General features: G+C 47.7%; 1 protein-coding gene across 1 annotated transcript in view; it reads right to left on the reverse strand.

Annotated features, from left to right (window-relative positions):
• Nucleotides 1–23,979, reverse strand: part of LOC144892163 (uncharacterized) — a 38,564-nt gene that overhangs the window by 8,619 nt on the left and 5,966 nt on the right. Inside the window, exons 4-6 of the mRNA XM_078777417.1 lie at nucleotides 23,768–23,900; nucleotides 649–765; nucleotides 488–547 (exon numbers count right to left, since the gene is read on the reverse strand). Of these exons, the coding sequence (XP_078633543.1) occupies nucleotides 488–547; nucleotides 649–765; nucleotides 23,768–23,900 (310 nt within the window). The remainder of the gene's footprint in view (nucleotides 1–487; nucleotides 548–648; nucleotides 766–23,767; nucleotides 23,901–23,979) is intronic.

Raw genomic sequence — 23,979 nt, forward strand, 5'->3', positions numbered from 1 at the left:
TTCTCCCGCCTCTGGAACAAACTCCCTCACTCTCTTCAATCCCACTCCTCCCTCCAGGTCTTTAAAACGGATGTTCACCACCATCTCTTATCTTCCCCAATCCAAAACCTTGATCTTTTCTACCCCCGCTAATTTCACCCCAAATCCACTTTTTTGAGGTGACCTTTGACTTCTTTCCTGGAAGTCCTTGGTGTCCTTGCGTTTTATACCTATCCTGCCGCCCCCCAGGCCCTCTCCCTCCCACACATCTCCCGATGTCCCTGCTCTCAAATGTTGTGTTTGTGTGCTTCCTCCCCTTCTCTCCCCATCTTGTCGACCGCTCCCCTTTTTATATACTTTGTTTGCTAGCTTGTTTGATTTGTTTGTTTGATAAATGTTGGCTCTTTCACGAGCCTCGACTCTGTATACAAAAAAAAAAAAAAAGGCGAACCCCCGCTCTCGCAGGGAAAATGGCCTTAAAATGCCTGCTGTTGTTTGTTGTACTTACAAGATATGCTCAGTGTCACGACAAGGCTTCTTCTTCTGATCATGTTTGATGAACTTGTGCCTAAGTTGAAAAGGATTGAAAAGTCAGTTTCTTCTGCATTTATTTATTTATCCAAAAACAAGTTTAAAAAAGTCAACAGAAAAAAAAAAAAATTCATTTACTTCAGACTTTTCCAAAGAGTAGGTTTCTTTGGTTTGGTGGATGGTGATGACTGGTTCACATGCGAAAGCTGGTTTGGAACGTCTTGTGAAGCAGGAGACTCATTCATATTTGGCTCCCTGAAAAAGAACAGAACACTTAAATCTACAACTGAATACAAATGTGCTGAACCAGATATCATATAATACATTCTACATTTCAACAACTGACCCCACACTGTCCCCTCCACTAAACATCACATAATATCAACTAGAACAGCACTCAGTAGAGAGCATACCACCGCCAGGTGAACAGTTTACGTTTTGTATCCCACCGGTAGGTTGTATCTGGATCCAGACCTGAACCAAAATATCATCAGCTTGTTCTTGCCAATTTATGCACCTAGTTTTGTCATAACTCGTCCATGTCAGAAATCATCCATAACTTTTTAAGATATCCTGCTATGTATCGTTTTTGGCCATACCTCTCAATGGTGAAGATTCACTTTCAAAATTCACCTTGCCGGATCCGAATCCGGATCTTCACCAAAATCTAATAATTTCGTCATGCTCACACACACTGGCTCTCCACAAAATTTCGTTCGCATCAATCCACAAGTTTTTGAGATATTTCAAATATCTTGAAATATCTTGAAAAAGATTGAAATGTTAGCTTGATGAACAGGATTAAATAATAAAATTGATATATGTGGGAAAATTACATGCCGAGAACGGAAATCGAACCCAGGTCCTCTGGAAAACAGTACCAGTGCTCTGCCATCTGAGCGACCCTGATTGAGCATGCAAGTTTCCCACATATGATTGCCACTCCCTTTCCATCAATGCTTCCGGGGCACTCGCTGCCAAACATAGGACCACCAACAGCCTGAACACTGAAGGTCTTCCTCCACATATGGTGTTTATAATGGCGGACATGGATTTGTCCCCACCATAAAGAGTGTTTATGATTGTATTTGTTTATGATTATTTAACACGTTTAATTCACCATTTGTGCCTGGTGTTTGTGATTTTTATGAGGTTACTAAAACAAGAAGTTTCATGTTTGAAATGATTTTCAATTTAATTCTCCTGACAGACAGGCAGACAGACTAACACAATTACCTTACTCCTCTGTGCGCTCCGGACGAGATTCCGTACCAATTCCAGAGTCAAACTTCTGTTAATCTGCCGTTTCATGTTCCCATTCTTGTCGTCGTGTTCAAAATATCAAATGAAATTGAAATCAAGTTTGCTCCTCGATCATAGACAGACATGGTGAACCAACTCATTAACTGTGCTTTGCACTTTGCTCATGGGTTAATAAACTGATAAATTCACCGAAATGTTGGCGTGATGTATGCAACATCGATACCTCACCGTCGACAACATATAACAAGCGGATATGGATGTACACGTCACTTCCAGGTTGGCGGGAAGCGGCGTTGTGCTTGCTGCTCGCACAATAAAAGCCACTCTGGATTAAGCTGAATTGTTGTTCTTTTGGTGGAACACAGATGTGGCTGTGGCAACAAGCAAGGGGGGGGGGGGGGGGGGGGGGGAGAAACGTGCAAAGTTTCTCGTGCAAAGCGCTTTGCACGGAGAAACGTGCGAAGGGGGATGAGGGGCAGACGACAATTGTCAATGCCCAAGAAGAGCCCCGTATTTCTCATCATACTAAAATAGGCCATTTGGTGTCTGTCTGTCTGATAAATTTTTGACCCCGATACATCCCGTCGTTACTTATCCAATCTCAACCAAACTTGACAGGATGACGAAGGGTTATACAATGAAGGTTGTAGCACATTAATTTGCCCCCTCCCCAAGGGGTTTTCTCCCCCGAGCAGGTTTTCCCCACCATTGCAGTCAACAGGGTTGCATGTTGAGGTGTACATCCAAATTAAGTTAGTTTTATCGTGGCGTTTTTCCAAGACCACTTCGAATAACAAAACGAACAATAATAGTGTAGCGGTTCCCGCTGAATGTACACAATCGCCTTGCACCTGCCAGGACGCGATCGCCATGCCGGGCTCGTCCGGACGGGCCCAGACGCGCCTCTCCTGGGCATGCCCGGACTCGCTGTTCCCGGGCACGCCCGAACCTCCCGGGCACGCCCGGTCTCGTCTTTCCCGGGCATGCCCGCTCTCGCCTTTCCAGGGCTCGCCCAGAGCGCCCGGGCACGCCCAGCCTCGACTTGCCAGGCCGCATCCAGGACGCCCGGGCATGTCCAGACTCGCCTTTCCAGGGCTCGCCCAGAGCGTCCGGGCATGCCCGCTCTCGCCTTTCCAGGGCTCGCCCAGAGCGCTCGGGCACGCCCAGCCTCGACTTGCCAGGCCGCCTCCAGGACGCCCGGGCATGTCCAGACTCGCCTTTCCAGGACTCGCCCTTGACACCCGGGCATGCCCGGTCTCGGTTTTCCCGGGCAAACGCCCCGGCATAAATGTGTATATATATTGCTGCCCGATAAACGGGCTTGTCAGAATACCTGAGCTGTTTTGTTTCAATAAAGCAACTCGGACGAATTCCGTCTTTGGTCGCGTCTATTCTTTCGACTCGCGTTGGAGCGCAGCTCCTTCAATAGCATCGTATTAATGATATTAAAAAACAATATGCATACCATTAATACCCCACGTCATCAAGGTGTTTTTCCTCCTTGATAAAAATTGTCAAGTCAACGTTTATAAATATCTTATCATGGCGTTTTTGTGGGAGCAACGGCCTCTTCAAGCTATTGTGGTGCTGTGCACACACGACTCGATTGCCAGAGAGTTGGCCACAATGCGTTGGTACAAACAAAGAGTCTTCATTAAGAGCTCGCACTTCAGCACTGGGCGGGCTCGACCTTCGAGCCCGCATATATGTCCCGAGGCCACGCCTTGCCCCTGGGCGTGGCCGATCGGTCGAAAGGCGGGGCATGCGTTTTCGTTCCCCGCTTGGACGCTCGCGCCACCCACCGGTGCATGGAATTATTGTCCCTTGTGCCCGCCACACACGCCCCCCCCAGAATTCCCGCGCACCTGAAGGGTGAGTTTGCGGGGAAGCCGGATGACCCGGCCGAAACACCCCCTGGCGATGCGTGCAGGGCTGGGGGGTAGCGGGACGGCGGCGCTGGGGGTGCCGGGGGTCCTACCGCCGGGGGGCGGCCTCGACGCGGAGGCAGAGCTGCTTGCGAGGGGTGGTCCAGATCGAGGTGGGCCAGCTTGAGGCGGTCCACGGAGATGTGATCCGGGGCACCGCCGATGTCGACGGTGAAATATTTGTCCCCGGTATCCAGCACGTGGAAGGGCCCGTCGTACGGGGGCCGTAGCGGTGCCCGGCGGGCGTCGTGCCGGACGAAGACGTACTCCGCCGTGCGAAGCTCCGGGGCGACGTGGGAAGACGGGCAACCGTGGTGTGCCGTCGGCACCGGGGCGAACCTCCGGGCAGTTTCCTGAAGGGCGGAGCGCTGTTGCGCCGCGGACAAAGGAGCCGTGGAGTCGGGGATAAATTCGCCCGGTACCCACAGTGGTTGCCCGAAGACCAGCTCCGCCAAGGACGCACGCAGGTCGTCCTTGGGTGCCATCCTGAGGCCCAGCAGGACCCAGGGGAGCCTGTCGGCCCAGCTGCCGTCGCGGAGGCTGGCCCGGAGCGTGGCCTTCATCGAGCGATGAAAGCGCTCACACAGGCCATTGGCCTGGGGGTGGTAGGCCGTGGTGCGTTGTAGTTTTACGTCGAGCCCTTGCGCCACAGCGGCCCAGAGCTCCGAGGTGAACTGCGGGCCGCGGTCGGACGAGATGTCCGAGGGGGCACCGAACCGGGCAACCCAAGTGGCGATGAAGGCTTGCGCCACATCAGCCGCAGATGTCGCCACCAATGGGACGGCCTCCGGCCACTGTGTGGTGCGGTCCACCATGGTGAGGAGGTGGGTGAACCCCCGCGAGGGGGGCAGAGGTCCCACCAAGTCGACGTGCACGTGGTCGAACCGACGCTCGGGCACCGCAAACGGGGCCAACGGGGCCTGGGTGTGGCAGTGGACCTTTGCGCGCTGGCATGCGAGGCACGTCCTGGCCCAGTCACGGACGTCCTTCCTGAGGCCATGCCAGACAAACTTCGCCGCGACTAGCTTTTGGGAGGCCTTCGTGCCCGGGTGGGCCAGGCCGTGGATGGCGTCGAACACTGGGCGCTGCCAGCCAGCGGGCACGATGGGGCGAGGCCGGCCGAGGGAGACGTCGCACCGGAGGGCCACGCCCGCGGCGTCCAACTGCACCTCGGTGAGGCGGAGGCCGGTGACGGCGGTCCGCAAGGCCTGGACGCCGAGGTCGGCGGTCTGGTCCTCCGCCATCCGGGCATAGTCGATCCCGAGGTGGACCGCGTGCGCGACGGACCGGGAAAGGCAATCCGCCACCGGGTTGTCTTTACCCGCCACGTGACGGATGTCCGTCGTATACTCGGACACGGCAGAGAGGTGACGCTGCTGCCGTGCCGACCATGGCTCGGCGACCTTGACCATCGCGAACACAAGGGGCTTGTGGTCGACGAAAGCCGTGAACGGGCGGCCCTCCAGCAGATGGCGGAAGTGTCGGACCGCCAGGTGGAGCCCGAGCAGCTCGTGGTCAAAGGTGCTGCAGCGGCGTTCGTGCGGGCGAAGCTGCCGGCTAAAAAATGCCAGCGGTTGCCAAGCACCACGCACCCACTGCTCGTGCACCGTGCCCACCGCGTCGGTGTTGAGGGAGATCGGCGCATCGGGCGCCGGGTGCGCCAGCATGGTGGCGTTGGCCAGGGCCAGCTTTGCGCCCGCAAACGCCGCGGCCATCCGCTCCGACCAGGCGATGTCACCTTTGCCCGGCTTGCCCTGGAGGGCCTCGTGCAGGGGGAGGAGGAGCTGGGCGACGTGGGGCAGGAAGCGGTGGTAAAAATTTACCATGCCCAGGAACTCCTGGAGCCCCTTGATCGTGCGGGGTCACGGGAAATCCCTGACCGCCTCCACCTTGGCCGGTAAAGGGACGGCCCCGTGCCTGGTGATGCGGTGCCCCAAGAAGTCGATGGTGGCGACGCCGAAACGGCACTTTGCGGGGTTGATGATTCGGCCATGCTGTCCCAGGCGTTCGAAAAGCGTACGGAGGTGGAGCAGGTGGCTCCTCCCGGGACGCGCTCGCGACTAGGATGTCGTCCAGGTAGACCTAGAGGAAAGGTAAGTCGCGCAAGACGCTGTCCATAAGCCATTGGAACGCCTGGGCCGCATTCTTCAACCCGAAAGGCATTCGCAGGAACTCGAAGAGGCCGAAAGGGGTGATGACGGCCGTCTTCGGGACATCGCCCGGTTGTTCGGGGACCTGGTGGTAGCCCCCGATGAGGTCCACCTTGGAAAACACGGTCGTGTTTGCCAACCGGGCGGAAAAGTCCTGGATATGCGGGACCGGGTAGCGGTCGGGGGTGGTGGCATCATTGAGCCGGCGGTAGTCACCGCACGGCGGCCATCCTCCGCGGGGCTTCGGCACAATGTGCAGCGGAGAGGCCCAAGCGCTGTTTGAGCGCCGCACGATACCCAGCCGTTCCAGCGTGGCGAACTCCGCCTTCGCCACGGCGAGCTTCGTGGGTTCGAGTCGGCGTGCCCGGGCGTAGACCGGCGGCCTGACCGTGGGTATATGGTGCTCCACCCCGTGTTTAACGGCCACCGCTGAGAAGGTGGGCCGCGTGAGGGCCGGGAAACTGGCTAGGAGGCGGGTAAAGTCGTCCGCTGCCGGAAGCGGTCAAACTAAACTCGCCGGGACTGAACCTAGGGCTGTCAACCGAGCCGAGTCCGGGACGAAATCCCGGCGGTTTCGGCTTTCGAGACGGTCTCGGGACGGTCCCGAGATAAATTGACTGATGCAATTTCTCGGTAAAAAAATCCCAGTTAAAATTCCAACTTCTTGCAGATATTTTCCATAATATAGGCATTTATTGAGCCTAGCTTTCATTACTCTGCTTCTGCACAAGCATCATTTTTTGCAAGTGCAGCTGAACTGACACAAACGATGATAGATAAAGTAAACTCACTGTTCCAGGATTTTCCCCTCGTCAACAAACAATGCACTGCAAACGAATCCGAATTCCGAATCCGGATCTTCACCAACATCTAATCATGTCGTCCTTGTCACACACGCTGCGTCTCCACAAAAGTTCGTCCGAATCCGTCCACAACTTTTTGAGATATTGTGTTCACAAACAAACGGACAAACAGACAGGAGTGAAAACATAACCTCCATCCACCTTTGGTGGCGGAAGTAACGACATCAGGATGAAGGCCCCAATGAAAATCCCCCGCATCGCGGCTTCCTTTAAACCGTCGAATCCTTCCGCTGTATCACTCCGCCTCGCCCCGCCTTACGCTGCGGTCACGTGTCCGTCCTTGGAGACGAGTTACGGAATGTGGTTGCTATGGTCTTTAGCACATTAATATCGAGGGACTCGCTCGAGGCTCCGTGATTGGAGGGACGATGTTTATTTAGATTAAAAACACGTTTATAACGGATTATTCTACACACAATGTATTAATACAAGTACAATACATTATGTAGTTTTATGAATTGAGTTTTTGATGAACGTTTATGTTTAATTGCAACGCAAAATCTATAAATTGTAAGAATCCCTCGGGGTTTGGTTTGACGGTTTGAATGTGAAAGTATTTTGGTTATCTTATCTCCACTTTAGGCCTGATAAGTTGATTACGTTTACTTTAGTCACAGAGTTAAAATAAGGAGGGGGGGGGGGAGTGATCACTACACCGCCTGCTTTATAATTTACTAGCAGAAGAACCCGGCATTGCCGGGCGGGGGAGGGGAGGGGAACGGGGGGGGGGGGGGGGCAGCGAGCCCCTTGGCGATCACAACTCACAAAATGATAATGAAACTCCAACCGGGACTCGAATATGCCTGGGCAGAAACATTTTCTCCCTCTCTCTGACATTCCGAGCAAGAAATTACACGACAATACAAACTGTAATGAGATAACCCGGTTCCATCGGTGGCCGATCATCTGCATGGAGGTGGTGTATTTTATTTCATCCCGGTAAATGGAAGCTAAGTCGGAATTTAAGTACTCAACATCAGAAATTTGTTGTTTATATATTGTAATGAAATTCCATTATTTTTGAAGCCTTGTGTTTTATTTATTTATTTATTTATTTATTTATTTATTTTTTATTTTTTATTTTTTTATTTTTATTTTTTTTTACTTTGCCGGGAACCGAGCCGAACCGAGATCCCGTTATGAAAATTGAAAATTTATCGAGACGGTTCCGAGACGGGATTTTGAATCTAGCTAACAGCACTAACTGAACCCTTCAGCAAGTCGCTTGGCAAGCCGCTCGGTGAGCCGCTCGGTGAGCCGCTCAACGAGCCGCTCAGCGAACAAGCGAGCGAGCTCAAGATTTCGGCCTGGACGAGACGTCTGCGCTTAACGTCGACCAACAGCCCATGCGCACATAGGAAGTCCGCGCCCAGCAGGGCCATTGGCATGCTGGCGGTCACGAACGACCATTGAAAGCGCTGCCCTCCGAACCGCAGTGAGAGGCAACGCTTCCCGAATGTGCGGATGGGCGTACCGTTGGTGGCAAGCAAAGCGGGGCCCCGGCCCGCGGCTTGCTTGTCGGACGTGGAGGCAGGGAGGATGCTTACCTGCGCTCCTGTGTCGCAAAGAAAACGACGCCCAGACAAGGTGTCCGTGATGAACAGGAGGCTGCCGGAATGGCCGACGCTTATGGCCGCAAGTGAGCGCCGGTCGTTTCCCGACCTGTCAAAAGAACACGGCGGGCGGCACGTTTTAGCCTTGCGGCCGAACCTGGCATGGTAGTAGCACCAGGTTTGTGGCGGTGGCCCCCGCAGTGGCCGTGTCGGCGGTGGTGGTGGTGGCGGCGGCGGTAGTGGGCGGGGCGTAGCAGCGGCCACGAGGGAAGCAGGGGGCGCTGGAGCCTCCACACCAGGAGCCACTACGGCAGCACCGTACACCGACCGCGTGTCGCAGGCCGCGAAATACTTGTCGGCCTCTGCAGCCAGGGCGTGGGGTTTCATTAGTTTGGGACGGGCCAGCGCGAGGTGCACCTGTGCAGGTAGCTGGCGTAGGAAAAGTGCTCGGAATAAGAAATCCGGGCGCTGGTCTCCAAGCAGGGACAGCATGAAATCCATCCAGACGGATGGTCGTTTGTCGCCGAGGGCGGGAAAGTCCAGGAGGCGGTCGGCACGTTCGACCTCTGTGAGCCCGAACGTGGCGAGGAGGAGACGTTTGAGCGCCTCGTACTTGTGGTCGCCTGGCGGGCGCCGAAGGATGGACACGACTCGGGCAGCAGTGCCGGGCCTGAGGGCAGCGACCACGTGGTAGTACCGGGTCTCGTCCGCCGTGATGCCTCGGAGCTGAAATTGAGCTTCGGCCTGCACAAACCAAATGTCGGCTTGCACTTCCCAAAACTCGGGGAGTTTGACGGCGACGGCGTTGGTAGCCATGGCGCGTTCGGGGGTCAGCAACGGCTGAACCAATCGGGGTCACCAGTGTGGTGCTGTGCACACACGACTCGATTGCCAGAGAGGTAGGCCACAACGCGTTGGTACAAACAAAGAGTCTTTATTACGAGCTCGCACTTCAGCACTGGGCGGGCTCGGGCTTAGAGCCTGCATATATGTCCCGAGGCCAAGCCTTGTCCCCGGGCGTGGCGGATCGGTCGAAAGGCGGGGTATGCGTTTTCGTTCCCCGCCTGGATGCTCGCGCCACCCACTGGTGCGCGGAATTATTGTCCCTTGTGCCCGCCACACCATGACAATATTATAAACCACAAACACGTATGATTTGCCTTTTCAAACAGTCACTAATGCTGTTTATAACACTAAATTAAGAAATTTGGAGGAATCCCGACATCCGTGAGGTAGGTTTTACTTCCAGAACTGAGCGAAGATCTACTGTGCTCTATATACCCCACAAGGGTTGGGTTAATAACATGAGTCTTTCTGCCGATACCGTGGCGTTTTTTGTAGTGAACTTTTGAAACTCGCTCCTGCTGTTAGATACGAAACTGAAAGGGAGGGAAGCCATTTACCAAGCAGCGAGCGAGTGCTTGCCAAGCCACCCGTTCCTTAATGGTTTTGAATGGAGTGCTTGCTCGAATGCTTGAACCACTTGGCGATCTCTCCGCAAGAAACTTGGTAAATGACCACACACCCAATGTTCTTGAGACCCGACCATCGATCGACTGTAATCTAAATACCCCAAAGAGGAAGGACCCTGTCTGCCCCTCCCGCAGTGAGCAGGTGTACTCACTACTCGTCCTTTTAAATGCTGAACGACAAGTGAGGAGGAAGCAGCACGTACCATCTTTAAAGTCTTTGGTATGACTCGGCCAGGGTTTGATCCCACGACGTCCCCACACACGCGGCGGACGTTCTCACCAAAACACCACCGACTTTGCTTTTACCCCGATTGGGATTACGAGGGTTTCTGATGAGGGATTGAAAAATCGGATTCTTCGATGGATTGCAGGGTTTGGAAAGAGGTTTGTGGTTAATTCGCTTAAACCACGTTCCGTACCGAAAATCCCACACAACTTCCAATGACTCGGAGAAGTAACTTCGTATTTAGTGCGAACACAATCAAGGTGTCTCATCCTCGAGCACCTCACAGAGATCATCATTAATAAATAATAAACTACACGAACGAGGTGAGGAGGTGAGTTCGTACATTGATGATTGGCACACAATATTCGACATGAAAAGATAAAATTCACTTAATGTTGTGAAAACCCGTGTCCGGTACTTTCGTTGTGATGTCTTCTTGAAAAGCCGCATCTTGGGAAATAAAAATCGTGCGAGGGGGGGGGGGGTGGGGGGCTGATATAATCTGTCTTCATCAGCAATGTCATCTGTCCTGAAGTTCGAAGCTGAAGAAGAGGGACAGAATTATTCCTTTTTTTTCCTAAATAATTTTCCTGTAGAAACGCGTACAGTTGATATCACGATGGAATAATATTTACCGATATGAACAGTGATGTGGTTTTTTTGAAATTCTAAAAATACTGTTTAGATTTTGATTTGATTTGACGGATGTTTATATAAATCGTTTAAATAAGAATTTCCGGTTCCCAAATGAAGCCCCGCCCTTAGGGCGGGGACCAAGACTGTCTCGCGAGAGGACGTTGACTGACGCTGGCTCACGGGTGGACGGTTAGACGCTCAATCCACAATGGACTCCACAATATTCGCCTTTTTCATGGTTTGTAATTACGCTGAGGTAATGTAAAACACGTATGATGCATTCTGCCTATTTTACTGCAGGGGATCCAGCAATACTCACAAAAAATCGTTACGATCGGTGGTCGCACGTTTAGGCCCCATAAAACAAAAAGTATTATCCTCGGCCAGCATTTCCCAACCTGGGGAAAATTTCCCCCTCGGGGGAAATTTTAGGATTCCAGGGGGGGAAACTTATTCCAAGGGAAATACTATATTAGCATTCGTGTAATATTGTGCTTTAGTGAAGAAATCTCAAATCTTGAATTCTTCGACTTTTTACTTCACATAAACATTTGATTTATAACATCGTCGGTAAATAAAAATGTATATACAATAATTTTTTTAAATTAAATGTATATGTGTGAGTGTGTATGTGTCTCTGTGTGTGTGTAGGTTTGTATGTAAGTGTCGTAGTGTGTGTTTATAGGCAATAAATTTTTACATTTTCATAGGCAATTTAGGTTGAAGATTTAGGTTGAATGTTTTTTTTTTTCAAGAAAGAACCCCTCAGCACATATCTAGGGGAGGGGTAGGTGCAGACTGGAAATTTGGGACGATTGCAGCTCACCACACAATTTAAAACACCTCACCACCAAGTAATTTAAAACACCTCACCCCCACCACCTAATTTAAAACACCTCACCACACATAATTTAAAACACCTCACCACCAAGTAATTTAAAACACCTCACCACCAAGTAATTTAAAACACCTCACCACCAAGTAATTTAAAACACCTCACCACCAAGTAATTTAAAACACCTCACCACCAAGTAATGTAAAACACCTCACCACCAAGTAATGTAAAACACCTCACCACCAAGTAATGTAAAACACCTCACCACCAAGTAATGTAAAACACCTCACCACCAAGTAATGTAAAACACCTCACCACCAAGTAATTTAAAACACCTCACCACCAAGTAATGTAAAACACCTCACCACCAAGTAATGTAAAACACCTCACCACCAAGTAATGTAAAACACCTCACCACCAAGTAATTTAAAACACCTCACCACCAAGTAATTTAAAACACCTCACAGCCATAAATCAAGTAATAACTAGAGGTTCCAGGGAACCTGAATTCAACTGGTCTATATCAATATGGTTAGAATATGCATAACAGAACCACAAACGATATAGTTTATATGTGCTAAAGAGGAACAGTAACGTTGAAGGTTTTATCAAATTTGATCAGTATTTGTGACTTTTAGAGCTTGGACGTCGTCCAAACTGATGTTTATGGGTCAAGTCAAGTCATAGGTCACAAGAGGTCATTTTGCGGACATCGTCAAACCCCGTAATATATGTGTTGACGTTTGTGACATACTGTCTTCACACCAAGTTTCAGCCTTCCAGCGACATGAGGAAGTACCAGATTGCCAAAAATTGATTTTTCAATATGGCCACCCTGCCGCGCCCATTTTTGGGCGTGCAATGCCCAAATGCAATCCCAAACTAGTTTATGTCTCAAAGATGCTGCATAACAAGTTTCATCAAATTTAATCAATATTTGTGACTTTTAGAGCGTAGACCTCGAATTGTTGACAGATGACAGACAGACAGACGGATGACGGACACTGGGTGTTGACAAAAACTCAGCTGGACATAGTCCAGTTGAGTTAAAAACACCTCACCACCACCACGAAATTGAAAACACCTCACAGCCATAAAACACGTAATAAAAACACCCCACAGCCACGAAATTGAAAACACCTCAGCACCACGTCATTTAAAAACACCTCACCACCACATCATTGAAAAACACCTCACCGCCACATAATTCGAAATACCTCACCACCACGTGATTCAAAACACCTCACCACCACGTAATTCAAAACACCTCACCACCACGTAATTCAAAACACCTCACCACCATGTGATTTAAAAGCACCTCACCACCACGTCATTTAAAAACACCCCACCACCACATAATTCAAAATACCTCACCACCACATAATTCAAAATACCTCACTACCACGTGATTCAAAACCACCACCACGTTATTAAAAACACTTCACAACCACGTCAATAAAAGTTTGAGGGAGTCGCTAAGTGACAACACAGACACTGCCCAGATGTGTAGATATCCAGATAAATGACCACCATTTAATGATAATAAGTTGCTGTTTTGTCATGGTTTAAACCAATCATAATTCAAACAATTATTTTGCACAAATGTATTTGTAATATACGTGATATCACATTTTATAAACAATTGAAGTTGTAAAAAAAAAAAAATTCCCGGAAAAATTCCAAAAAGAAATAAATAATAATTTGGAAAAATTTTCAAACAAATACCCTTTGGACATACCGCCGGGAGAGATATGTGCATACCAGAAGTTTGGTACGATTTCACAAAAGTTTGAGGGAGTAGTTCAGTGTCAACACAGGACAAGATAAGACAGACTTTGCACAGATATGCAGTCACGTGAAAAGGTAAGGACACCCCATGTAAAGTTTTGACTTTTTCAACATATTTCAACATCGTTATTTGATCTTCATTTCAACAATATTGAGAGATAAAGGTGGTATATTACAACAAATATCATGAAACATTTACATTTTGTAGTCCATTGTATAATTTAAATGAACATAAATGCAAATTTCGCAAGTGGAAAAAGTAAGTATGTACACCCCTACATTTATCACTACTTCAAATACCTAAAATTAGAATCTGGTGCACCAGCTCAGGTGCAAATGATTAGAACATCGTTAGAGAGGATCTTGGAGGAACCTGTCTTATTTAAACCTCAGACATTTAGTTTGGTTTGCTCTTTGTTGTTGAAGTGTGCGGCGTCACCATGCCTAGATCAAAAGAGCTCTCTGATGCCTTCAGAAAGAAGGTTATAGATGCCTACGAGTCTGGGAAGGGATTTTAAAAGATGTCCAAACTATTTGAAATCAATCATTCGACTGTCCGGAAGATCATCTACAAGTGGAGAAGATTCCAAACAACTGCCAACTTGTTCAGGCCAGGCCGCCCCAGCAAGTTCAGCCCGAGAGCAGACCGCAAGATGCTGAAAGAAGTCTCGAAGAACCCCAGAATGTCATCACGGGACCTGCAGGTAGCTCTTGCCACTGTTGATGTCAAAGTGCATGAGCCTACCAGTAGAAAGAGGCTGCACAAATTTGATCGACATGGGAGGTGTGCCAGAGGGAAACCTTTGCTGTCCAGAAAGAACATCACGGCAAGACTAAAGTTTGCCAATGAACACCTAGGCAAAGACCAGCACTTCTGGAACAATGTGCTCTGGACAGATGAGTCAAAGGTAGAGCTATTTGGCCACAGTACCAGAAGGCATTTTTTTTGTGCACAGAGTCGAGGCTCGTGAAAGAGCTAACATTTATCAAACAAACAAACAAGCAAACAAAGAGTATAATAAGGGGAGTGGTCGACAAGATGGGGAGAGAAGGGGAGGAAGCACACAAACACAACATTTGAGAGCAGGGACATCGGGAGATGTTTTTGGAGGGAGAGGGCCTGGGGGGAGGCAGGATAGGGATAAAACGCAAGGACACCAAGGACTTTCAGGAAAGAAGTCAAAAGTCACCTCAAAAAAGTGGATTTGGGGTGAAATTAGCAGGGGTAGAAAAGATCAAGGTTTTGGATTGGGGAAGATAAGAGATGGTGGTGAAACAGCCGTTTTAAAGACCTGGAGGGAGGAGTGGGATTGAAGAGAGTGAGGGAGTTTGTTCCAGAGGCGGGAGAAAAGAGGAATGAAGGAGTGAAGGTGAGCAGAGAGTCTTGATTTTGGCAGTTTAACCATAAGAGGGTTGCAGGCAGATCTTGTGCGACCTGCAGGAATATTTGGGGGACAGAGCCCAGAGAGAGCTGGGGGAGCAAGGCCGGAGAGGAGTCGGTAGAAGACGGGACGTAGAAGATGGTGTTTGGCGAAAACCAAAGAAAGCATTTGACCACAAGAACCTGATACCAACTGTAAAGCATGGTGGTGGAAATATTATGGTTTGGGGCAGCTTTGCTGCATCAGGGCCGGGGCAGCTTTGCTGCATCAGGGCCTCGGCAGCTCACCATGATAGAATCCACTATGAATTCTTCATTGTACCAGAGGGTGCTTGAGAATAATGTGAGGCCATCTGTCGGAGAGTTGAAGGTCAACCGAAGGTGGACCTTGCAAGATGACAATGACCCTAAACATACCAGTAAATCCACCAAGGAATGGCTGATAAGAAAGAAATGGAGGGTTCTGGAATGGCCAAGTCAAAGCCAGGATCTAAATCCCATCGAGATGTTGTGGGGGGATTTGAAACGAGCTGTGCATGCAAGAAACCCCTCAAACATTGCACAGCTGAAAGAATTCTGCATCGAGGAGTGGGCAAAAATTTCTCCCAGTCGATGTCAGAGACTGGTAGACAGTTAAAAGAAATGCCTACTTGAGGTTGCTTTTGCCAAAGGATTTTATTTATGGGTTTAAAGATTGATCAGGTCTCCTCCAATGTGTGCACTCCCTTTGAACTACATTTGTCTTATATTCCTCATTTTTTGTGTTCTGCTTGAACAGGAGAAATCGATCTTTCACTGGTTTTTCACTCCAAAAAGCCAGGAAGCTCCATCATGCTGCTCGCAATTCGTCACCTTTTGCTTGAATTCAATTTGCTGTTTCTTGCTGCTGGTCGGGACAGTTAATTCACTTCGTTGGATTTGGCAACGGCTTCCTCCGGTAAGTCAATGATGCTGTTTTATAATTTGTTCTGCAACTTGTTAGACAAACAAGAATGACCGCACTGCAGTCACAAACTGCGACAAAATCGGGTAACCGGCCAATTGGGAAATGAACATTTAAAGCCCCTCATTGTAAATGTTTGGGGTCCCTAATTGTAAATAACACTTGACCCAAACAAAGCCAATGGGAATGTGATGCACCAAATCCTGGCAGTGTATAATCAGCAGAAACCTACAGGCCTAATGTGTTCGTCATGTTTGGGGTAAATGGGTAATGTAGTGTGCAGTCTTTTTTTTCTTTTCTTTTCTTTTGTATACTGAATCGAGGTTCGTGAAAGAGCTAACATTTATTTCACAAACAAATCAACCAGACAAACAAAATGGGATGTGGCAGGCCGTGGCAGGTCTTGTCGTCTTGCAGTGTAACACGGCCCCGGTCGGCCCCGCTCACGCACCACCAGGCCCCGCTCCAAGCCGCTCGCCGCTCACGAGGTCCGTGCACCAAGCTCCAAAGCACCGAGCACCGCACCAAGCACCACAAGGTCCCACAGCAGGAAAAGCACCGCACGTCCAATGCAGGCTAGCGGCTGCAAGCGAGGTCGATCTTCACACGATCGGCCTGCCACGTCCCAGTCGGCTCTCCTGAAGCAAACGTGCCAAAAGCAAGCGAACTCCACTCGGGCTATGACTCAACTCAACTCGGGCTGCGCAAGACGAGGCGCCGGATGTCCAAAAAAACTAGCTGCGCAAACAAGAGCACGAACCGCAAGAGACTCTCCAGACCAACTGAAAAATGGCGTTCGGCGCTCTCTTAAATAACCTTTTCGGTGACGTCAGCCTTGGCGCGCTACCAACCAGCGACTTCCACCAAACCTTCCAGCTTCGTGCCTCTCGCACTCGTTGGGTAGAAGTTCGCGCCCTGTGCGCCGACCAATCACAGGACCGTAGCGTGGCGATAGCTCGTAGCATGTAGCGTGGTGATAGCTCGTAGGTGCAGCTGGTGATAGCGCGTGGCACCCGATGTGGTTAGGCCTGTCGGAGGTGTAATTGGCGGCAGCCATCATCGGCGGTGCCCCGGCCTGGTTTCCTTGCCTGTTCGTCTTTCAAAGTCACTGTCAGGGAAGGGAGTCATTTAATGTTGCACTAAGGAGATCCTAACGAAGTGTCTACAGGTGTGCATTGCCATATGGGACAAAGGTTTGGCTGACCAGGTGAGACATGCAGGGGCTTTATTCTTTAATCCCAATGCTACTTACCACTCGAACATCCTTGTATGCTCAAGTATACTCTTACCCGACAAAACGCCTACACATGAAACTTATTACAGGGTAGATTCCTTACCGCGACAGACGAAGCACGTTACCGACACAGATCTATCTGGCTCTACATATTGCTACCCCACCCGACATAACAATATATATTGAATAAATCTGTGTATGTAGTGTCAGGTCAGGTCAGGTCAGGTGAGGTATGGGAGCAACGCCGGAGCAGCGCGTCTCCGCATCCACTTTCCGAAGGTACTCCAGGGGCCTCCATCTGGCCATCCCCCAGGATGACACCTGGCCCATCCCAATCTCCTTCAGATGCCAATCAACCTGATGCAACCACGAGGCACACGGTCAACCCGTTGGTCTCCTCCACTCATGAGGCTCCCCAGTGTCTATGTGGTGTGTCTTCTCTATACCCATGGTTGGACAGCTGGCCTGACTTCACCCACAATTGTAACCTGAAAAAAAAATCATCATCATATGAAAAAAAATCCATCGTCTGTGTGTGTGTGTGTGTGTGTGTGTGTGTGTGTGTGTGTGTGTGTGTGTGTGTGTGTGTGTGTCTGTGTGTGTGTGTGTGTGTGTGTGTGTGTGTGTGTGTGTGTGTATGTACGCGTGTGCGCGACACGACATTTAGCTCTGGTGCCTCCCATTTCTCTTGATCATCTTTGAGATGTTTCTAGACCTTGATTTGAGTCCACCTGTGGTAAATTCAATTGATTGGACATGATTTGGAAAGGCACACACCTGTCTGTGTAAGGTCTCACAGCTGACAATGCATATCAGAGCAAAAACCAAGCCATGAGATCGAAGGAACTGCCTGCAGAGATCAGAGACAGGATTGTGTCGAGGCACAGATCTGGGGAAGCCCACAAAAAAAAAAATTCTGCTGCATTCAAGGTTCCCAAGAGCACAGTGGCCTCCATAATTCTTAAATGGAAGAAGTTTGGAACAACCATGACTCTTCCGAGAGCTGGCCGCCCGGCCAAACTGAGCAATCAGAGGTCACTCTTTCTGAGCTCCAGAGATCCTGTGTGGAGATGGGAGAAACTTCCAGAAGGACAACCATCACTGCAACACTCCATCGATCTGGGCTTTATGGCAGAGTGGTCAGACGGAAGCCAAACAGTTCAATCTTGGTTTCATCAGACCACAAAATCTTGTTTCTCACTGTCTGAGAGTCTTTCCGGTGCTTTTTTGCAAACTCCAAGTGGGCTTTCATGTGTCTTTCACTGAGGAGAGGCTTGTGAGCTGAGCAAAAATATTGGCACCCTTGCACCTTTTTCAAATAACTCACAATTTTCTCCAAAAATAAGTTGAAATTGACAAAAGTATTTGGTCTCCGCAATTCTGTATTTCACTGTTAATATAACAGAACCTTTGTTTGTGATTCAGAACTTAATATATCCTTTTAAATCAGAAAAAACAAAGAAATGGCAAGGACAAAATTATTGTCTCCCGAGACTTAATATTTCGTAGCATAGACTTTGGACAAAATAACTGCAGTCAAGCGCTTCCTATAGCCATGAATGAGCAATGAGCTTCCTACACCTCTCCACTGGCAGTTTGGCCCACTCTTCTTGTGCAAACTGCTCCAGTTCTCCCAGATTTGAAGGGTGCCTTCTCCCAACTGCTATTTCAGATCTCCCCACATGTGTTCAATGGGATTTAGATCTGGAATGGAAAGGGACCACCCAGAGGGGGTCAAGGGGTCATAAAATCACTTCCATTGACTTTGGCTGTGTGCTAAATGGACTCAGTATCATTTAAAACCCCTAAAAAGACACAGATTGTGAAGATCGGTTCATTATTAGCGGAGATAAGGGTGGGGTCTGTTTGTGTGCCACAAATTTGGAAAGTGACCCCCCAGAGGGGGAACAGGGGTCCGAAAATTTGTACCCAATCATTTTTCAATAATTTGACTCAAAATCATTCAGAGAAAGCAAAAAAAAACAAAACAATTTTAGCACAAAAATCCTACGGAATTACACTGCATACCGCACTATTTATGGAGAACACTGGATGTTGTTAAATTAATGTTGTGACATTTTAAATGTTCGATATGTACATCATGAACAGATATTACCATTAACCTATCGTGATTGCGAGCTCCAGTTGTGTGTATGAAATGGTGTGTGTTTTGCAGAATTTGAAATCTTCAAGAACTGCGTTTTACCATATAAGCGCTGTTTTGTTTATGCTGTTGATTTCAGTTGCATCGATCTCGATTTTCTTTGGGAAACTGTTTGTGCCTCCACCAAAGCAGGGAGTGATGGATTGGATAAACAGCATGTTTTCCAATCCACCGGTAAGTCTGTAGAAAATTGCTCACAGATGGTATGCTTTTTAAGGAAGACTTTTGTATGTGTGTTGACCACAACCTTACAATTACAATTTCGATGAAACTTAACCACAACCTTCATCACCCATGTTGTAACAGAGTTTATTCCTGGAATTAAAAAAAATCGGGGTCTTATGTGGTCTACAGGAGGGGGGGGGGGGGGGTTGCCCCCAAAACAGGTATTTGCTTTTTTCTCAGAACCTACACACACAATTTCGATGAAACTTCACCACAACCTTCATCATCCATGATGTACCAATGTGTGTTCAAGGCAAAATAAAAATTGGGATCTGAGGAGGTATACGGGGTTGGGGAGAGGGTCGGGGGTTGCCCCCGAAAATAGGTATTTTTTGTTTGTTTGTTTAAAGTCTTATGATTGTTTTAGTATGATTCTACATACTGTCCTGTCTTTGAGCAAGCATTGAAATTGGTTTAAAATACCTTTAGTCGGTGCAGTATACTGTTTATTCTTCCAGGTGAGTGCCAGATGCATTGCCCCTATGTTTCTTTTTCGATTCAGATGTTTTACAAATTTCAACAAATATGTTGTTGGATCATATAGTTTCACTTGTTTTTCGCTCGATGTAGGTTTGCTTTTAATTCCCATGTTTTGTTGTCTGCCTGAACAGGAGAAAACATTTGTTGAGTGGTTCTACACCACTGAGACACAAAAATCAACATTTGCCTTTTGGAAAGATCCCTCCTTGTGGGGTTTTTTCTTTTTTGTTATCGTTTTTCCAAAGATCCTTGATTTTGTAGTCATCTGGCTTTGGCGTAAGCTTCAGGTGAGTGGATGATTGATAACTGTTTTGGGTTTTTTTCATTATTGTTGACATTTGCAGATAATAAAATGGGTTTAATTATAAGATTATTGAAACTATTTTTCTCCCATGGGGCAAAGCTGTCGAGAACAGTGTTTGTCTGTCCGTATGTATGAATGTTTTAATAACATACATAGTTTTTAAAAACTTCTAAAGAGTTCACAGCCCCCTCTAATTAGGGTAAGACTTTGATGAATATCCTCACTTGGGAGGCGTTCACACCTGGTGAATCGGTAAGTGTTCACATGCTCCAAGCACGACGTGACTTTGAATTCCGGGAAAATCAAAAGAATATCCATCAACCCCAAATCTGATGATCATCAAATTGGGGTGTTGGAAAGGTCACACTCTGGATGGGATTTAAACCGAGTAAGACCACACATTTATTTTGTTTAAGTTCTTCAAAATTGTTTAAAAAAAACTTTCAAAAAAAGTGTTCAATTTCACCACACTTTACGGTACTGCATGTCTTTGTCTTTGTTCCAGATTTCATGATATTGTGATATTAAAACATTCAAACTACATGGAATTATATTGTTTTCTGTGTGTGCAGATACAAGTAATGATAGTTTTCACTTAATTGTACGAATGAGGGACTTTCTTGAGGTGCGTGTGCGTGTGTGTGTGTGTGTGTGTGTGTGTGTGTGTGTGTGTGTGTGTGTGTGTGTGTGTGTTAGTTAGCAAGTACCTGAAAAAGCACGATGGTTCTAATAAATGACGCTTTACTCTTCCTTATCAGAAAAACAACTTATAAAGGAAAAATTAAATGGCACTGCTTCAAGCTGATGCTGCAAGATGTATGCTGCAAGCTGCTCTCTCTGATCCAGTGGAATCGGCGAAACCGTCGGAGGCACTAAATATAATGTAGTTTCTGTAAAGAGAGTAATTCGTTTGTAAATCACAAGGAAATCTGTAAAGAGCTGTTCAAAGATTTGTAATGTTGTGTTATGTTTGTCATTGTTGATTTTGAATAAATTGAGTTTTTCACTCTTTAGGGCATTCTGTTTTGCCACTTCTGTGGGAATTTGTGGTGGGCGGTGGGAATTTGTTCAGTTCAGTTTTGTAACAGAAGGGTGGTGGAATGTAGGGACAATGACAGGGAGATCAGGAGAAGTGGTGGAAGTATTGGTCAGAAGAAGAGTGGACATATGTTGTGTGCAAGAGACGAGATGGAAGGGAAGTGGTGTGAGAATGGTGAAGGGTAGGCAGGGACAGAAATACAAGTTTGTGTGGCAAAGGTGCCTGGAGGGCATGAATGGTGTTGGTGTCCTGTTTTCTGAGGAGTTTGTAGACAGTGTGGTGAGTGTGACTAGAGTGAGTGATAGGTTGATGATGGTTAAAATGACGATTGGAAAGCTCTCGGTGAACGTCATTCCGGGATAAGCTCCGCAGGTTGGTCGGAGCGATGAAGAGAAGGACAAGTTCTGGTGTGCGATAGAGAAGCTGATGGAAAACGTGAAAGATGAGGAAGTTGTTGTGGTAGGAGGAGACCGAAATGGACATGTGCGAAGGAGTATGGATGGTTTTGAGGGAATTCATGGGGGTTACAGATATGGTGTGAGAAATGGAGAAGGTGAAAGGATTTTGGAGTTTGCTGATGGAGCTGATTTGTTGATTTGTAATACTCAGTTCCAGAAAGAGGATAATAAGCTTGTTACATACACATCAGGTGGGTCGACGACAACCGTTGACTACCTGATGGTGCGTAGGCGAGATATGGGGCACCTCCGGGACACAAAGGTGATCCTGGGGGAGGAGGCTGTTTCACAGCACCACTTGGTTGTCTGCGACATAAGGGTGAAAGTTGCGAGGAGAGCTCGGCGGGTGAAGTACCGACCGAGAATGAAGGTGTGGAGGTTGAAAGAGGTGACAGTAAGGGAGGCATTAAAAGAGAGGCTGAGTAGGGTAGAGGGTGATGTGGTTGAGCTTGAAAGTGGTTAGATGTCAATGAAAGCTAGTCTGTTGGGAGCCGTTGGTGAGGTATGTGGATGGACAAAAGGACCACCGAGGCACTCGGAAACATGGTGGTGGGATGATGAAGGTGGAAAGAGGATTGACGAGAAGAGGAAGAAGTTCAAGGGGTGGCAGAAGGCGAAGGCTACGGGAGCAGAAACAGCAGAGCATGAAAGTTATAAGGTAGCCAAGAAGGCTGCAAAGAAAGAGGTGGCAAAGGCACAGGAGCCATGTAGGAAAATGCTCGGAGAACGCTTGGATTCGGAAGAGGGTCAAGACAATGCAAAAGAAAAAGCATTGTTCATCTCATCAGAAAGAGAGAAGACACATTCAGATGCAGGAGAATTTCCTGATCCCTTAGCTCTCATTCTTCCTTCTTCCATGTGTCTCTCGGGCATGTCCCTCCACACTGCCATCTGTGTTCTATCTCGCTCTCCCGTGTGCTGTTCCCTCTCGCAAAAAGTGAAAAGAAGACAGAGTACGTGTACCACAAGCTCGTACCTCTTTTGCTGAGTTGCATTCTTTGCTTTGTAAACAAATCCAGTACTTCCTTCTCCAATTTTGGAGATAACCTCCCACTTCCTGAACTGAAAACTAAAGCACAAACAGAGCTTCACAACAGTGCGTCTGAAATAAAACAGAAATAACAAAGCCATGTTTAAATGATTATTTCACATCAACTCGATAATTATAATCATATTCATGTTCCATAGCCTCGTCAGAGCAGATGCTTGGCCACAATGCTGGTAATGTCACCACTCCGGCTCAGGAAGCTCGGGCACAAAATTGAAATGTGCTTAGGGTGCCAGCGATAGTTTGCCTCCTCTTTGTGAAGGACACCATGGGATCTTTAATGTCCACCAACTAATTCCGGCATAAGGATGAAAAGTTTAACGTCCATCCGAGGGATGGCACCACACATTGATGAATCACACGGCCAATGAAACACCGGAATGACAGTTCATAGCTGGGTTGGGATTCAAACCCAGGATAGGCAGCTCACATCAACGGCTGTAAGATATCTCATAACAACTAAAAAGGAGGAAATAATTGGTATAATAAATTAATATAGCAATACCACCAATTATGTCGTAACGTAATTACACCACTACCAAACTTGTGTCGCCTCAACTCACACTTAGATCGCTTTATAAACCATACCTTTTATTCTCGAACGTTTTCAGAACTGCCAAGACTGATAGAAACACCATAATACATTGCAAAGTACAAAATTGGGAGATTGCAAAATCGTAGACAGAACAACTATGTTTGTGCATTTGAATACAGCTGTCATTAATCAAAATAAGAGGAATATCACCGGTAAAAAGTGAAATACAATACGGGAAGTGGCGACGTCAGGAACGCGTCCCACGCTTGTCTTGTTAATGCTAATGTCAACTAGAACGACATTCTTCGACGTCATGACATCGACAGATGCCTCCACACACATTATTGCAACATAATACATACTTGGACCAAGTTTGATTTAAATTTATTCTGCTGCTCTCACGTATCACATTTTTACCTGACATGACCTTTGACCTCACCAAAAGCACAAAATCACATCACTTCTCACATTTGATGCCAAAATATAATCAGTTCATCTTTGCATCATAATGTACACTTATACCAAGTTAAGGCAAAATCCCATCACTGATTCACACGTTACAACAGTGACAGATTTTTTTTTAACCTGACATGCCCTCTGACCTTTGGACATTCCGTGGAGGCATAAAAAATTGTTTTGATTCAGGACGTTTTGATAATCATCACACTTTTCAGAACGCATCCCCGATGCAAAGCGAACTATTACTACAAAAAGGTAATCGAATGGCTTGCTTACCACGACCTGCCCCACATCGTACTCTTCATCCACAACACTGTGAGTACTGTAATCACCGCAAGGACTCTCATCATTGCAAGTAATGTAATCACTGCAAGGATCTCATCATCTTCACCATGATAGAGAGAAGATCCTGGAAAGGAGAGGCAAAATTAACATAAAAAATATATTGTGACAGAAAAAGATCAATGGACAGAATACCACGTGTTCAG

The sequence above is a fragment of the Myxine glutinosa genome, chromosome 5, assembly GCF_964187855.1.
Source record: "Myxine glutinosa chromosome 5, kmMyxGlut1.1, whole genome shotgun sequence".
NCBI lineage: Eukaryota > Metazoa > Chordata > Myxini > Myxiniformes > Myxinidae > Myxine > Myxine glutinosa.